This window comes from Salvelinus namaycush, chromosome 5 (assembly GCF_016432855.1).
Source record: "Salvelinus namaycush isolate Seneca chromosome 5, SaNama_1.0, whole genome shotgun sequence".
Taxonomy (NCBI): domain Eukaryota; kingdom Metazoa; phylum Chordata; class Actinopteri; order Salmoniformes; family Salmonidae; genus Salvelinus; species Salvelinus namaycush.
This window is the reverse complement of record NC_052311.1, coordinates 65,664,668-65,678,342: the sequence shown is the minus strand read 5'-3', so window position 1 is coordinate 65,678,342 and position 13,675 is coordinate 65,664,668. Positions and strand designations below refer to the sequence as shown.

General features: G+C 45.3%; 1 protein-coding gene across 1 annotated transcript in view; it reads left to right on the top strand.

The window, feature by feature from the left end:
- Positions 1 to 4,787: 4,787 nt before the first annotated feature.
- LOC120047280 (sorting nexin-27-like) overlaps positions 4,788 to 13,675 on the top strand; it is a 30,028-nt gene continuing 21,140 nt past the window's right edge. Inside the window, exons 1-6 of the mRNA XM_038992806.1 lie at positions 4,788 to 5,227; positions 8,966 to 9,197; positions 10,721 to 10,913; positions 12,190 to 12,254; positions 12,557 to 12,661; positions 13,325 to 13,435. Coding sequence (XP_038848734.1) covers positions 4,902 to 5,227; positions 8,966 to 9,197; positions 10,721 to 10,913; positions 12,190 to 12,254; positions 12,557 to 12,661; positions 13,325 to 13,435 — 1,032 coding nt within the window. The 5' untranslated portion in view covers positions 4,788 to 4,901. The remainder of the gene's footprint in view (positions 5,228 to 8,965; positions 9,198 to 10,720; positions 10,914 to 12,189; positions 12,255 to 12,556; positions 12,662 to 13,324; positions 13,436 to 13,675) is intronic.

Here is a 13,675-nt window from a genome sequence, read left to right as displayed (position 1 = left end):
CCCTCAGAACTCACCACATTCTGAGGGTGCCACTGGTGGCACAAGCATGTCAGAGGTAACCTTTGGAGAAGAAATGTCCGAACCCTCTGAGGAAGAAAGACATTCTGAAGATGCCACTGGTGGCACAAGTTCCAGCAACAGTCACAGTACCCTTGACCTTGACTACCCATCGACTGTGGACAGTGACCCACCAGTGGTGGTTGTAGTTGAACAGGTTAAACGTAATGATAACTCTGTTAGGACTGTCAGGTCAGGGGCTGGTCGAGTTAGGAAACGCCCAGTGAGACTCATTGAGACTATGCAGACACAGAGGGTTTTTCATACAGAATTCATTAGAGTACCTGTGTGGGTGTAGGATTAGAATCCAAGTCTGTAGCCACATTTTTTTATTTTTTTATTTTTTACTTTTAACTTTCAAGAGACCCTATAGAGGTAATGGGTCAGGGGTCATGTAGGCCAAGGTTTTTCTGTCTGAGGTTCTTATTGTCACTGAGTGTACTGAACATGTAACAGGCATGTTTTCCTACGGGGTCTTTGAATTCCCCTAATTCTCTTTAGAGAATAGTCTTTGCACTGGAATATTTGGTGACATATGTATTGCAAGGTATTGCATACCTCATTTCGTTTCTTTGTAGTATGCAAGTGTAATTCAGCAGGGGAGAATGTAACAGGGTTGGTTATGTTTCCACTTGCCTCTAAAGAAATGTGTATTTGATGTTCAAGCATTCTTATTGGTTAGTTCAACTCTGATGACAATAAGGGGTGTTGTGATTGGCCCCGCTTGCAGATAGGGGGAGATCGCGAACGTCAGGTCTTCCCAGTATGAAAATGTGATGCAAGGGGTAGATCACGTTCTGAATACTGTTTTCTATTTTCTATTTTACAATGTGTACAAGTTTGCTGTACGTTACTGATTTTATACATGTGTGGGTATATGGTACCTGTTAGGGATTGAGGGGCTTTCTGGGATGTGCTTTGGCATATGATTGCTGGAAATAATTGTGTTAGCTAGCATACACCGATGTCATGGTCACATAAGCCACGGCTAACACAGTTGTCTTCATGCTACAGATTTTGCCATCGACAGCCATCAACACTGTTAAGCCCTGCACAACTAACGTGCTGTTTCGCATTTAACAACAGGTATTTACACATGTTATATTTTGTATTGTATTTTTGTATTTTGTTCGCCCAGTATGAAAATGTGATGCAAGGGATTTTGCCATCGACAGCCATCAACACTGTTAAGCCCTGCACAACTAACGTGCTGTTTCCCATTTAACAACAGCAGAAATAAATGATGCTCAACTGGGACCACTGGCCGAAGTGATTTATTATGAGAAAACACAACGCATGGAGAGTACATTATACATCTGTTACAATAGCAACTCCCACCCGTAGCACGCGCTCCAGCAGGTATATTTCACTGGTGATCCTCAAAGCCAACACCTCCTTTGGCCACCTTTCCTTCCAGTTCTCTGCTGCCAATGATTGGAACAAATTGCAAAATTCACTGAAGTTGGAGACTTATATCTCCCTCACTAACTTTAAGCATCAGCTGTCAGAGCAGCTTACCGATCGCTGCAGCTGTACACAGCCCGTCTGTAAATAGCCCATCCAACCAACTACCTACCTCATCCCCATATTTGTTTTTGTTTTTCTGCTCTTTTGCACACCAGTATTTCTACTTGCATATCCTCATCTGAACATATATCACTCCAGTGTAAATTGCAAAATTGTAATTACTTCGCCACTATTGGCCTATTTATTGCCTTACCTCCTTACTTCATTTGCACACACTGTATACACATTTTTCTATTGTGTTATTGACTGTACATTTGTTTATCCCATGTGTAACTCTGTGTTGTTTTTGTCGCACTGCTTTGCTTTATCCTTTTCTCAATAGGGGGGCGCTGTTTCCACTTTTCAAATTCGTTCCCAAATTAAACTGCCTCATACTCAATTCTTGCTCGTACAATATGCATATTATTATTACTATTGGATAGAAAACACTCTCTAGTTTCTAAAACCGTTTGAATTATATCTGTGAGTAAAACAGAACTCATTTTGCAGCAAACTTCCTGTCAGGAACTGAAAAATCTCAAATCGGGGGCTCTGTTCCAGGGTCAGTTTATAAATTTCCATGTAATCTATGGGTCGACATGCACTGCATACGCCTTCCCCTAGATGTCAGTAAGCAGTGAGAATTGGAATGGAGTGTCTGGGTAGTTCTGAGGCCGTATAAAAGCTCTTGGAACCCGGGTGTGCACTCTTTTCAACGTTCATCATGACGCAAGACAGACCTCAGGATTGCATTCTGAAAAGCTCTCGTTATAGGCTTTAGATATATCCGGCTCTGATTTTATTCGATATAGGTGTTAAAAACATCATAATGTAGTTATTTTAAACCGAGTTATATCAGTTTATATCAGTATATTGCGATTTTCGGTATTTCATTTGTGCTGCGTTATAGTGAGTTGGACACGTCTTCGTCACATGGCTAACGTTTGCTGCTAATTCCAAAGTTGAAGATGACAATCTACAACCGAGCAACGATTCTTCTGGACAAAGGACAACTTGCACAAGATTCTGATGGAAGCTCATCAAAAAGTAAGAACTATTTATGATGTTAATTCGTTGTTCTGTTGAAAAATGTTACACTACTATTCCGCCATTAATTTCGGTGCGGTCTCGCTTTAACGCACGCTGTATGTCGTAGTAACGTTAATTTTAAAAATCTAACACAGCGGTTGCATTAAGAACTAATGTATCTTTCATTTGCTGTCCAACCTGTATTTTTTAGTCAAGTTTATGATTAGTTATTGATTAGATTAGGTGCCTCTCCCAAGATTTCTCCCGACATTTTGTTGGCAGCTTGGCTACTATTCTCATTGTATAACCACGATTTGTGCCGCTAAATATGCACATTTTCGAACCAGCAATATATGTATTGTGTAATATGATGTTATAGGACTGTCATCTGATGAAGTTTTGAGAAGGTTAGTGAAAAATGTAATATCTTTTGCTGGTTTATTTGCTATCGCTAACGTGCATGAATCAATGCTGCTGTGTGGTTGGCTATTGTAGTAAGCTAATATAATGCTAAATTGTGTTTTCGCTGTAAAACACTTAAAAAATCTGAAATATTGGCTGGATTCACAAGATCTTTGTCTTTCATTTGCTGTACGCTGTGTATTTTTCATAAATGTTTTATGATGAGTATTTAGGTAATTCACGTTGCTCTCTGTAGTTATTCTAGTTGCTTTGGTGAGAGTTGTGATGGTGGCTGCAATGTAAAACTATGATTTATACCTGAATATGCACATTTTTCGAACAAAACATATGCTATACAATAAATATGTTATCAGACTGTCATCTGATGAAGTTGTTTCTTGGTTAGTGACTATTTATATCTTTATTTGGTCGAATTTGTGATAGCTACCTATGCAGTAAAAAAATGGTGGAGAAAAAAAAGTTGTGTCTTTTGCTATCGTGGTTAGCTAATATAAATACATATTGTGTCTTCCCTGTAAAACATTTTAAAAATCAGAAATGATGGCTGGATTCACAAGATGTGTATCTTTCATCTGGTGTCTTGGACTTGTGATTTCATGATATTTAGATGCTAGTATTTACTTGTGGCGCTATGCTAGGCTATGCTAGTCAGCTTTTTTACTGATGAGGGTGCTCCCGGATCCGGGATTGGGACCAACTAGAAGTTACCTTGGCCAAGTCGCAGTTGTAAATGAGAACTTGTTCTCAACTGGCCTACCTGGTTAAATAAAGGTGAAATAAAAAAATAAAAAATAAATGTACATTTGTGGATTGGTGATTTACATTTGTGGATTGGTACTTATTTGTACAGATCATGATACATACATACTAAATGCATGCTGTGAGTTCACAATACTTTTGGCATGATATTGATTCCATACACATCCTTCACATTTAGTGGTGCTATCACACTGGCCAGCTAATTCAACTATTTGGGTGATGAACGGGTGTACACCGCAATAGTGTTGCATATATAGAGTAATCTAGGGCTAGGGTTTCGATTATTTACGTTGGACATACTATGGTTACACATATGGTTAACATATTACGGTTACCATTGTATAATTTCTGCAGCATTGAAAGGCAGGCTTCAACATGACCGAATGAGAGGCTGCCAGCGATTTATAGAAATCGCTTATTATGGGTACAAACCTTTTTTCTACGACTACAAATCGCTTTCTACGCATGATAACTTTTTTCTACGCGAGAGATGTTTTTTCTATGACTACAAATCGCTTCTTGGCGTGAGAACTTTTAGTCTTTATTGCGGTCATTTTATGTAAGGCCCTTGGAAATGACCTGCATATCTGCAGGTATAAAAAAAATTCTAATGCAATATATCGATTTACAAATACAAATCAAAACGTGTTTGGTTGTGGATAGTGAATTGTATTTGTGGATAGCAATTTACATTTGTAGAAAGTGATTTACATTTGTGGAAAGTGATTTACATGTGTGGATTGATGATTTACACTTGTGGAAATTGATTTACATTTGTGGATTGGTACTTATTTGTACAGATCATGATACACGAATACAAAATACATGCTGTGAGTTCACAATACACTTGGCATGATATTGATCCCATAGTGACCATCGACTTGAGAAAATGTATCCACTCAAACGCGCCCAGTATCTTGATGCTGCGGTTGCGCAGTAGAGACCCACTCTAACCAGACGAGGGGCGGGTTCCAGGGAGGGCAGTCTCTCGAGTCAAATCGGTTTTCGTTGACTTGGTCGCTCCTCCTCACTCCATCGCTTCTAGCAAGCTAGCTAGATAACTAGGAGAGCTACCTTGAAGTGTGGGAGACTCAAAGTGGATAAGGGGAGAAACAGGCTGACGGGAAATGGCAGACGTCGAGGGAGAGGGAATTAATTCGGTGGCACCTCCGTTAGTTCAGCCATCCTCTCGTAACGGCTCCGGTGTCAGCCCAACGCAGGGCACCGGCAGTTGCCAAACGGTGACTACCGTTACTTCAGGCCCGCGACTGGTGCGGATAGTCAAGTCTGACTCGGGATATGGCTTCAATGTCAGGGGACAGGTTAGCGAAGGAGGACAACTCCGGAGCATCAACGGGGAATTGTATGCCCCGCTACAGCATGTCAGTGCTGTTTTACCGGGAGGTGCAGCGGACAGAGCCGGTATCTCGAAAGGGGACCGGATTCTGGAAGTGTAAGTAAGAGTTAGCTTGCTATCTGGTAGCTGCTAACTACATGCGTAAGCTAGCTCAATATTTGGTCAAGGCAGAGCAAAACAAACAGACCACAGCAAAGCTAAAAAGGACGGTAATTGTCATGTCAGCTCCTGTGCACTGCAGTTGGCTCGTGAAACAAACGTGTTCTGCTGCCCGTGTTCTGCTAACTCCATAATTCACAAGCTGTTGTCCTCAGCTCAGTGCAACGCCATAAACTATCATAGCTAGCTAGCGACGTTAAATTATATGTTTCACTTGACCTGGAGACTAGGCTAACAAAGCCTTGGTAACTCATGCATCAGTCTGTGCTTGTACCAGTCTTATCGGGAGTGTACAGGGCAGAAGACCCGGTTCATCCCAATGAAAAGACGGTCTGTGTGAGAGCATGTGATCATTACGAATTCCAGTCACACTGACTCTCTGAACTTGGATACAAGTTAATTATATTAACACCAGCACACACACAGGTTCCTTCCTTCCCTACACATCACGTTACCAGAAAAACAGCATCTGTCATTCTTATTAACAACTGAACCAGATGATAGAAAAATGGCCATTCAATGGAAAATGGCCATTCAATGCGTGCACATTCATAGTCAGCCAATATTTTACCTACTTGCCTTGATGATGATGATAATAGGTATTTTAATAGTGTGCCCAAATTATTTATATCTAGTCTCAATTAAATTGGGACTTTAACATTTCCTAATTGTAATAGATCAACAATAGCCATAGTATGCCATCTCTGTCTGGATGCGGATGCTGCAATGCATAGAGAGTGCAGTGTGTCTGTCTGGTCTTTGCGACAGGTTTAGTATGCACAGGGGTAGCTAGCTTGGTGATGTTAGGTTCTGTTGCCATGGCAAGGAGCAGGCAGCATACAGTTCAGCATCAGTACCTGTGTGTGTGTGTGTGAGGGGAAGAAAAAGTGAGTGAGGGGGGTTGCTGCATACAGGATACATAGGGCTCATCTGATTGGATGTGCTCTCAGTAATTTTCTGTTTTGATTTGTTGGCTCACCATTTGCTGCTTTATGATTGGGTGCCGTGCAGTAGCCTGGCAGTTTGTTGACTCCAATATTGGTGTGCGTGCACGGGTGGTTGCACGCCCATTGTGTGTGTGTGTGTGTTTGTGTGTGTGTGTCTTGAGCAACACAATTATCTATGCCAGGGAGAGACACCTGCCCATGTGCTCCATATGCTCACACACAGCAGTCCCTCAGTGTTTGCTGCAGTGCTTGTGGAGCATCTCCACTGCTCTCCAAAATCCACACTCCTCAGCAACACAGTCCCAGAGAACACACACACACACACACACACACACACACACACACACACACACACACACACACAGTCCCAGAGAACACACACACAGTCCCAGAGAACACACACACACACAGTCCCAGAGAACACACACACACAGTCCCAGAGAACACACACACAGTCCCAGAGAACACACACACACAGTCCCAGAGAACACACACACACACACACACAGTCCCAGAGAACACACACACAGTCACAGAGAACTTCTGCCTCTCAGCCCCCTACCCATGCCTTTATGACAGCCTCCAGTCCAGTCCAAACCCTCATGGCTATATGACCCACAGTTGTTCCTGAATTCTAACCAGACTAGACTGGAGAAAGACTTGGAAGTGTTTTTGTCTGTCTTTCTGTGTGTGTGTGTGTGTGTGTGTGTGTGTGTGTGTGTGTGTGTGTGTGTGTGTGTGTGTGTGTGTGTGTGTGTGTGTGTGTGTGTGTGTGGTGTGTGTGTGTGTGTGTGTGTGTGGGGTATGACTACCTCAGCAGCTTTCAGTTAAATATTAGCCAGCTTAGAGAGTAGTGATTTAAGGAAATTAGTCTGGGTTTTTTAACACCTGTAAGGGATACATGCAGTGATCAACATGTTTGGACGCATACGGCTACAGATTACAGAATGGACCTACTGTGTTCTCTACCCACACACACTGATTAGGAGTTGTGCCGGCTGTCCGTTTCCTTGGTGAAACATTGGAGTGTGTGTATCTCTGTCATTGTCTGTTATCAGTCTGAGCTGTTTGTTTTATGTCACCAGTGTCTTCCTCAGTGTTAGCTGCAGTGCTTGTGGAGCATCTCCACTGCAGGTGGTCTCAGGTGGTCTGTCTGGCAGTGTTGTGTGTTGATGCTGTAACCTTTGGCCTGCTTTCTGTTCCTCTCAGTCACTGATGTAACATGATAGATAGCCTGGGTTTATTAGGCAAAGGGCTACTTTGTCATATATTTTCCTGTGAACTTATACAGAAATATCACATTGACATCATGTGTATCCTCAAGGTAGGATTGGGTTCTTCTGTATCAATAGTTTCTACTGTGTGAACTGTGAGCTTAACTACAGTTGGTAACTGTAATATTTACAATAGGCTGCTGCAGTGCAGACGTCAGCACTCCTGCTGCTTACACACACACACACACACACACACACAGTCTCATGCCCTGACACGCTGCCATCTGAGTGGCCCAGTCTCTCTCTCACACACACACACACACACACACACACACACACACACACACACACACACACACACACACACACACACACACACACACACACACAGAGTCCCTGCAGAGGTCACAAGTCCAGCTTACTATTTCATGCTCTGACGCACAGTCATCTGAGTGACGCGAACCCACTGTGACCCCGTTGCCATGGGAGACGTCAGAGTTCCGGCTGAGGTGAACATTAGACCTGCTGACAGCCTTATCATGACGTCTACTGACTGACCCTTAATATATGATGATCACTGTTATACAAGAGAGCTCGTCCATTCACTCCCAGACACACTCAGACTGGCACTAAATATAGGATGATCACTGTTATACAAGAGGGCTCGTCCATTCACTCCCAGACACACTCAGACTGGCCCTTAATATAGGATGATCACTGTTATACAAGAGGGCTCGTCCATTCACTCCCAGACACACTCAGACTGGCACTAAATATAGGATGATCACTGTTATACAAGAGGGCTCGTCCATTCACTCCCAGACACACTCAGACTGGCCCTTAATATAGGATGATCACTGTTATACAAGAGGGCTCGTCCATTCACTCCCAGACACACTCAGACTGGCACTAAATATAGGATGATCACTGTTATACAAGAGGGCTCGTCCATTCACTCCCAGACACACTCAGACTGGCACTAAATATAGGATGATCACTGTTATACAAGAGGGCTCGTCCATTCACTCCCAGACACACTCAGACTGGCACTTAATATAGGATGATCACTGTTATACAAGAGGGCTCGTCCATTCACTCCCAGACACACTCAGACTGGCACTTAATATAGGATGATCACTGTTATACAAGAGGGCTCGTCCATTCACTCCCAGACACACTCAGACTGGCCCTTAATATAGGATGATCACTGTTATACAAGAGGGCTCGTCCATTCACTCCAAGACACACTCAGACTGGCACTTAATATAGGATGATCACTGTTATACAAGAGGGTTTGTCCACTCACACCAAGACAGACACTGACTAGGCAGCAAGAAACGTCAACAACACAATTCATTTTAGGCAGAAAGAACCAATGCTAGTTTCTAATTATGTATGAGTGCTGCTGCTCATTTGCAATGATGACTCAGTATACCCTAGCCCAATAATGAATGAATATTCAATCTCTACCTCCCTGTATCTGCCTATCTCTCTCTCTCCCTCTCTCCTCTCAGTAATAGTGTGAACGTAGAGGGGGCGACCCATAAGCAGGTGGTGGATCTGATCCGTGCGGGGGAGATGGAGCTGATGCTGGCCGTGCTGTCTGTACCTCCCCAGGAGGCTGACTGTCTGGACCCTGGAGACGACGGCTCAGCCCAGTCCTGCTACGACTACAGCGACAAACAGGCCGTCCCCATCTCCGTCCCCACATACAAACACGCTGAACTCAACCAGGAGAGGTTTGTGGTGAGTAGATGGACGGAAGGAGAAAGAAAGGAAGGGGGGGTGGAGAGAGGGAGGGAGTGGTGCAAACAACCTGTCCTCATCTGTCCCAACATGCAAATACACTGAACTCAACCAGGGGAGAGAGGGAGGGAGTGGTGCAAACAACCTGTCCTCATCTGTCCCAACATGCAAATACACTGAACTCAACCAGGGGAGAGAGGGAAGGAGTGGTGCAAACAACCTGTCCTCATCTGTCCCAACATGCAAATACACTGAACTCAACCAGGGGAGAGAGGGAAGGAGTGGTGCAAACAACCTGTCATCATCTGTCCCAACATGCAAATACACTGAACTCAACCAGGGGAGAGAGGGAAGGAGTGGTGCAAACAACCTGTCCTCATCTGTCCCAACATGCAAATACACTGAACGCAACCAGGGGAGAGAGGGAGGGAGTGGTGCAAACAACCTGTCCTCATCTGTCCCAACATGCAAATACACTGGACTCAACCAGGGGAGAGTGGGAGGGAGTGGTGCAAACAACCTGTCCTCATCTGTCCCAACATGCAAATACACTGAACTCAACCAGGGGAGAGAGGGAGGGATTGGTGCAAACAACCTGTCCTCATCTGTCCCAACATGCAAATAACCTGAACTCAACCAGGGAGAGGGAAGGAGTGGTGCAAACAACCTGTCCTCATCTGTCCCAACATGCAAATACACTGAACTAACCAGGGGAGAGAGGGAAGGAGTGGTGCAAACAACCTGTCCTCATCTGTCCCAACATGCAAATACACTGAACTCAACCAGGGGAGAGAGGGAGGGAGTGGTGCAAACAACCTGTCCTCATCTGTCCCAACATGCAAATACACTGAACTCAACCAGGGGAGGAGGGAAGGAGTGGTGCAAACAACCTGTCCTCATCTGTCCCAACATGCAAATACACTGAACTCAACCAGGGGAGAGAGGGAGGGAGTGGTGCAAACAACCTGTCCTCATCTGTCCCAACATGCAAATACACTGAACGCAACCAGGGGAGAGAGGGAAGGAGTGGTGCAAACAACCTGTCCTCATCTGTCCCAACATGCAAATACACTGAACTCAACCAGGGGAGAGAGGGAGGGAGTGGTGCAAACAACCTGTCCTCATCTGTCCCAACATGCAAATACACTGAACGCAACCAGGGGAGAGAGGGAGGGAGTGGTGCAAACAACCTGTCCTCATCTGTCCCAACATGCAAATACACTGAACGCAACCAGGGGAGAGAGGGAGGGAGAGATAAAATGACTGAGGAAAGATTTACATAACATGTAGGTATTGCCGCAGGTAGCCTAGTGGTTAGAGCGTTGGGCCAGTAACCAAAAGGTTGCTAGATCGAGTCCCCGAGCTGACAAGGTAAAAATCTGCCATTCTGCCCCTGAACAAGGCAGTTAACCCACTGTTCCTAGGCTGTCATTGTAAATAAGAATTTGTTCTTAACTGACTTGCCTGGTTAAATAAAATAAAAATGCCTAAAGTATATTTCAACTGTGTGTCTCTGTTTGCAGGTGTATAATGTGTACATGGCAGGCAGACAGCTGTGCTCTAAGAGGTACAGGGAGTTTGCTATCCTCAACCAGAACCTGAAGAGAGAGTTTGCCAACTACACCTTCCCCAAAATACCTGGCAAATGGCCCTTCTCCCTGTCTGAACAACAACTAGACGCTAGACGCAGGGGACTGGAGGAATACCTGGAGAAAGGTGAGAGGGGGGAGAAAGATTAGGCCAGAGAAATATGGAGTAAAAACCCTTTGGAAAGGTGATAGAAAGGGTGGAATGAGAGATGGAGGGATAACTGGAAGAAGGTGGAAGTTGATGCAATACATGCATGGAGGAGGAGGAAGAAGAAATGTGAAAAGGAAAGGATTGGAGATGGTCAGGATAACAGGCTACTCATAGAGGCTCATGGGAGTGTCTTAGAGAGGAGGTAGAGATGGTCAGGATAACAGGCTACTCATAGAGGCTCATGGGAGTGTCTTAGAGAGGAGGTAGAGATGGTCAGGATAACAGGCTACTCATAGAGGAACTCATGGGAGTGTCTTAGAGGAGGTAGATGGTCAGGATAACAGGCTACTCATAGAGGAACTCATGGGAGTGTCTTAGAGGAGGTAGAGATGGTCAGGATAACAGGCTACTCATAGAGGCTCATGGGAGTGTCTTAGAGAGGAGGTAGAGATGGTCAGGATAACAGGCTACTCATAGAGGCTCATGGGAGTGTCTTAGAGAGGAGGTAGAGATGGTCAGGATAACAGGCTACTCATAGAGGCTCATGGGAGTGTCTTAGAGAGGAGGTAGAGATGGTCAGGATAACAGGCTACTCATAGAGGCTCATGGGAGTGTCTTAGAGGAGGTAGAGATGGTCAGGATAACAGGCTACTCATAGAGGCTCATGGGAGTGTCTTAGAGAGGAGGTAGAGATGGTCAGGATAACAGGCTACTCATAGAGGCTCATGAGAGTGTCTTAGAGAGGAGGTAGAGATGGTCAGGATAACAGGCTACTCATAGAGGCTCATGGGAGTGTCTTAGAGAGGAGTAGAGATGGTCAGGATAACAGGCTACTCATAGAGGCTCATGGGAGTGTCTTAGAGAGGAGGTAGAGATGGTCAGGATAACAGGCTACTCATAGAGGCTCATGGGAGTGTCTTAGAGAGGAGGTAGAGATGGTCAGGATAACAGGCTACTCATAGAGGCTCATGGGAGTGTCTTAGAGAGGAGGTGGAGATGGTCAGGATAACAGGCTACTCATAGAGGCTCATGGGAGTGTCTTAGAGAGGAGGTGGAGATGGTCAGGATAACAGGCTACTCATAGAGGCTCATGGGAGTGTCTTAGAGAGGAGGTAGAGATGGTCAGGATAACAGGCTACTCATAGAGGCTCATGGGAGTGTCTACAATGGATCTGCCTTTCTCAGTGTTTCTACCTTCTCTCTCCCCTCCTTTCCACCATCCTGCTGCCCATTCTCCCTTCTCTCTTCACAGTGTGTTCAGTGAGGGTGATTGGGGAGAGTGATGTCATGCAGGAGTTTCTGTCTGAGTCTGATGAGGTAAGCGTGTCATTCTGAGTGTGTTTTCTTATTCCTCTCTCTAAGATGTATTCTTGTTTTAGACTCTTTCTCTCTTGTTCTCTCTGCTGTTCTCTCTCCTCTCATCCTATCCTCTGGGATGTGTGGTGTGAGAGATGGGGCTGGCATCTGTCCTTTATTCTTCTTTTTGGTTTCCTCTCCTGCTTTTCCATCTCTGTCTACACTGTGTGTGTCTGTGCATGTCTGGCCTATGAGTGGTCCTGTGACCGCCTTCTCACCCGCCTGGCCGTAAGTCATCTCTTGCCATCCCCCATTCTCCGTAGAACTATAACGGTGTATCAGATGTGGAGTTGAGGATAGCCATGCCTGATAAAACCACCGTCACAGTCCGAGTCCGCAAGAACTGTACTACTGACCAGGTCTACCAGGTAACACACCCCTAACCTCTAGTTACACATACAGCCCTTACATATACACCGTCACACCTAGTCCCCAGGACCATCAGGCCACACCGTCACACCTAGTCCCCAGGACCATCAGGCCACACCCTCACACCTAGTCCCCAGGACCATCAGGCCACACCCTCACACCTAGTCCCCAGGACCATCAGACCACACCCTCACACCTAGTCCCCAGGACCATCAGGCCACACCCTCACACCTAGTCCCCAGGACCATCAGGCCACACCCTCACACCTAGTCCCCAGGACCATCAGGCCACACCCTCACACCTAGTCCCCAGGACCATCAGGCCACACCCTCACACCTAGTCCCCAGGACCATCAGGCCACACCGTCACACCTAGTCCCCAGGACCATCAGGCCACACCCTCACACCTAGTCCCCAGGACCATCAGGCCACACCTAGTTCCCTGGTATATCAGGCCACACCTAGTTCCCTGGTATATCAGGCCACACCTAGTTCCCTGGTACATCAGGCCACACCCTCACACCTTGGTTACCACTTGGACCCATATTAAACAATTCTAGGCTGGACCATAAATGTACACAGCACTCCTTGTTAATGCACAGGCCTCCTTGTTAATGCACAGGCCTCCTTGTTAATGCACAGGCCTTTCTCACTCTCCCACAGGCTGTGGTCATGAAAGTAGAAATGGACAGCATAACGGCCAGCTACTTTGCTCTGTTTGAGGTCATCAACCACTCCTTTGGTAAGTGTCAGGGTGAGATCTTTTATTTCATAGTACTAGTCTTTTTCCATGTGCTAACTCTAGCATTAACCTTAATCACCTGAGACTGTGGTCCTCTTACTACATTCAGATTGAGAGTGGACAGAGTCGTTAAAGGGACAGTTCACTCAAGTCTTACCTCAACAGTCAAGCTAAAGTGTGTATGTTGTCGGTATATCCTGCTACAGTGGGTAGCATTGCTCATCTTTCCCATTAATTTGGGGTAGAGACCTGCACATTTCTCTTCTCACAAA